This window comes from Callionymus lyra, chromosome 11, assembly GCF_982586985.1.
Source record: "Callionymus lyra chromosome 11, fCalLyr1.hap1.1, whole genome shotgun sequence".
NCBI lineage: Eukaryota > Metazoa > Chordata > Actinopteri > Syngnathiformes > Callionymidae > Callionymus > Callionymus lyra.
Genome location: NC_141828.1, coordinates 6,485,950 through 6,489,787, shown reverse-complemented (window position 1 = coordinate 6,489,787; position 3,838 = coordinate 6,485,950). Strand labels below are relative to the sequence as shown.

Genomic DNA, 3,838 nt, shown 5'->3' with positions numbered 1-3,838 from the left:
ATATCTGAGGAACCTCCTAAGGAAATATCTGAGGAACTCCCCGAGGAACTTCCTTAGGAACGATCTGAGGAACTATCTGAGGAACTATCTGAGGAACTATCTGAGGAACTTCCTGAGAAACTTCTGAAAGAAATATCTTAGGAACTATCTGAGGAACTTCCTTAGGAACTATCTGAGGAACTATCTGAGGAACTTCCTGAGAAACTTCCGAAGGAAATATCTTAGGAACTATCTGAGGAACTTCCTTAGGAACTATCTGAGGAACTATCTGAGGAACTTCCTGAGAAACTTCCTAAGGAAATATCTGAGGAACTTCCTGAGGAACTTTCTGAGGAAATATCTGAGGAACTTCCTGAGAAACTTCCAAGGGAAATATCTGAGGAACTTCCTGAGAAACGTCCTAAGGAAATATCTGAGGAACTTCCTGGGGAACTTCCTAAGGAACTTCCTGTGGAACTTTCTGAGGAACTTTCTGAGGAACTTTCTGATGAACTATCTGAGGAACTTCCTTAGGAACTATCTGAGGAACTTCCTGAGAAACTTCCGAAGGAAATATCTTAGGAACTATGAGGAACTTCCTTAGGAACTATCTGAGGAACTATCTGAGGAACTTCCTGAGAAACTTCATAAGGAAATATCTGAGGAACTTCCTGAGGAACTTTCTGAGGAAATATCTGAGGAACTTCCTGAGAAACTTCCAAGGGAAATATCTGAGGAACTTCCTGAGAAACGTCCTAAGGAAATATCTGAGGAACTTCCTGGGGAACTTCCTAAGGAACTTCCTGAGGAACTTTCTGAGGAACTTTCTGAGGAACTTTCTGATGAACTATCTGAGGAACTTCCTTAGGAACTATCTGAGGAACTTCCTTAGGAACTTTGTTTAGAACTGAAGTGACTGTGAAGGAACGTCCACAGTGACACTGATAGAAGAATGTTACAAAAACCTCTGGAGCTGACGATGAATGAGCGTAACATTTCCACGATCAGCTGACCATCTAAACTCCTCCCGCCGTGAAGAGCCTGACGGGCCCGAGGCCTTCGATCTCACTTTAGTTACACTCTCGGATGAAAGACTCACACAAACACACACTCGCACATTCCTTCACTGCAGGATTAGCCTCAGAGCGAACTAGCAAAGTCTCAACTCACCGACGAGGTTTTCCCTGAGGACGGAAGCAACAGCTCTTCAGCCATGAAGACGTCGGCGTGAAGTCCAGAGCGAGTGAGCGAGAGCTTCCACGGGCTACGCTTGATGACAGCGGCGGAGGCGTGGTCACGCCGCAGCGGTCAGTAACAGGTTAAAGTGCACGCCGTAGTTCAGAAGCAGCTCCTCCACACAAGACCCATTCACAAGACCTCGCTGGCATCACATGACGGCCAGCGTGAGGCAGCAGAGGCGGACGCAATTATAGCTGTAAGTGAATTTTAGACGAGAGGGAGGAGGAGAGAGAGAGAGAGGGAGGCATGAGGGTGAGATCAGGTGAGAGGAGGAGATGAAAGGAGGGAGAGGAGGTCGTGGGAGGGCTGTCCCGGTTTCCTTGGGCGAGAGGCGGGGGACACCCTGGACAGGACGCCAGCCTGACACACAATCATTCACACACACACTCTATGGACCATATCCCCAAGTTCTTAATCGACCTCTGTATGTTCTTGGACTGTGGGAGGAAACCGGAGTGTCCGGAGTAAACCCACGCAACACAGGGATGTGTAGCCGAGTCTGACATTGTATGAAGATTAACTGTAGTGTTTTATGTGTTTTAGATCAAACAATAAAGTTACTTCAATCAAATTATTATTTTAAAAAAGTTGGTTTATTCAAAGAATTTTTTAAAAAAACAAAGGTCAATTCAAAAGAATATTTTCAATAAAAAACAAGTTGATTGACACGTCTTTTACAAAAGATGTGTCAATCAAGAATAAGAAAATAATTTTAATTAATTAAAATAAAATTCAATAAATTTATTTTTCTTTCCAAAACTAATTGCTTCTATAACAAAATATATTCTTCATTAAAAAAGTTTTTTGCTTTATTTATTAATTAGCCTTATTCAAAAATAAAAAAATGTATCAATTAAAATATTTTCAATAAAGAAACGTTGCTTCAATCAAAAATAATATAATATATATTAAAATGATATTTAAAAATAAAAATGTAGCTTTTTAATTGAAATAGTTTTCTTCAACCGAACACTTTTTTGTTGTGTTTGGACATTTGTTTGATGTTTTTGTCTTAATTATTAAATCCAAACAAACAGTAGCTTCAATAAAAACAACCATTTAAATAAAAATTAAAAATGAAGGTTGTGTTGATAAAAAAACAACATGTTTCAATAAATACATCTTAAGTTAACTTTAATTTTGTGTAACTGTTTTGTTTTATTGAAGGACTTTTGTGTCTTCATTATTTGATCATGTTATATATGTTTTTATTGAAGTATTTTTTTAATTTTTTTTAATATTGAATAATGAAGAAACAAATGTACCATAACATTGGTGCTGACCATGGATCCAAGAGAGGTTCCCAGGCCAGAGTGGACTCACACTTGTCAGACAGTACCTGCAGCTGTCCACCAGAGGGCGTCATGCACCTTTGTCTCAGGACGTAAAGTGCTCTAGAAAGACTTTGACTCTCACTGAGTCATGTGACCTTATTCTTCTTCATTAAAAGGAAGAATCCTTCCAGGAAGCTTCAGCCCTTGAGCAGCACAACAAATAAACAATCTCCACACCAGTCTTTAATACTTGGACTGTTGAAAATCAAAAACTCAAGACCACCGTGATGAGACCTTCGTGACGGGAGAACTGTCGAGTCACGGTGACAAGACTCTCACGACGAGACCACCGTGATGAGACCTTCGTGACGGGGGAACTGTCGAGTCACGGTGACAAGACTCCCACGACGAGACCACCACGATGAGACGCCGTCAAAGACCTTCGTCCTGCTCTGATGTCCAGCTCAGTCCACCTTGTGAGAGTCTGGACCTGAAGACCTCCCCAGGTCAACGAGGTCAAACTCAATCATACGAGGAAAATCTGTTTCAATTTGTTTAATAATCAACAAACTGTCTTTAACAATCTTGAAAATGTGTGTATGATTGTTAACGTCGACCATCTTGACAATAACATGAATATTTGTTTATTTATTTTAATTCAAACTTTAAAATTAATACATTTTCTCTAACCCCTGTATTGTATCAGGGTCAATGTGACCCAAAGGCCTGAAATGAAATGTGTTTGAGGTATCCCTTGTTGTCTCCGGGGAAAGGTAAACGACCTTCTCAGCTTCCATGAAAAAAAAAAAGCTGTCAAGGAGGTTAGTTTTCGGTGACCCTGTCACTGTGACCCTGAGATAACTGTGACCCTGGGATAACACGAGGGTTAAACAAAGAGCTTGATTGTAATTTAAATAATAATAAAAAATATATATTTAATGGAAGTACATCAGTGCCATCAGAATATGAATTTATTAACGGTTGAATTTATTTTTTCGAATATTTAAAGATTGAAATCATTTTAAATAATCAATATTTGTAATATTTTAATTTCAACTATTCATAATTTTTTTTTAATTCTTAGCCTTTTAAATTCAATATAAAAAAATACGAAGCCTTTTAAGTTCAATATAAAAGAAAACACAAGTCTTAACCAAACGAGTACAGAGTTACTGGATCATACTTGTATAACCGATCAGGTGACGTCATCACTGCAGCATCAGTTTAGATATTTTCATGACAAAGTATCAACTTTGTTTTAACGTCTGGAGTTTAAACATCTTAAACCACATCTTACGATCAATCAGTAGATTTTGATGTCAAAGGATTTAAACAGAATTTATGTT

At 38.7% G+C, this 3,838-nt stretch overlaps 1 protein-coding gene across 1 annotated transcript in view; it reads right to left on the bottom strand.

Moving 5' to 3' along the window:
* Window positions 1-1,212, bottom strand: part of slc2a15a (solute carrier family 2 member 15a) — an 11,219-nt gene extending 10,007 nt beyond the window's left edge. Inside the window, exon 1 of the mRNA XM_087802513.1 lies at window positions 1,150-1,212. Coding sequence (XP_087658639.1) covers window positions 1,150-1,194 — 45 coding nt within the window. The 5' untranslated portion in view covers window positions 1,195-1,212. The remainder of the gene's footprint in view (window positions 1-1,149) is intronic.
* Window positions 1,213-3,838: the final 2,626 nt, after the last annotated feature.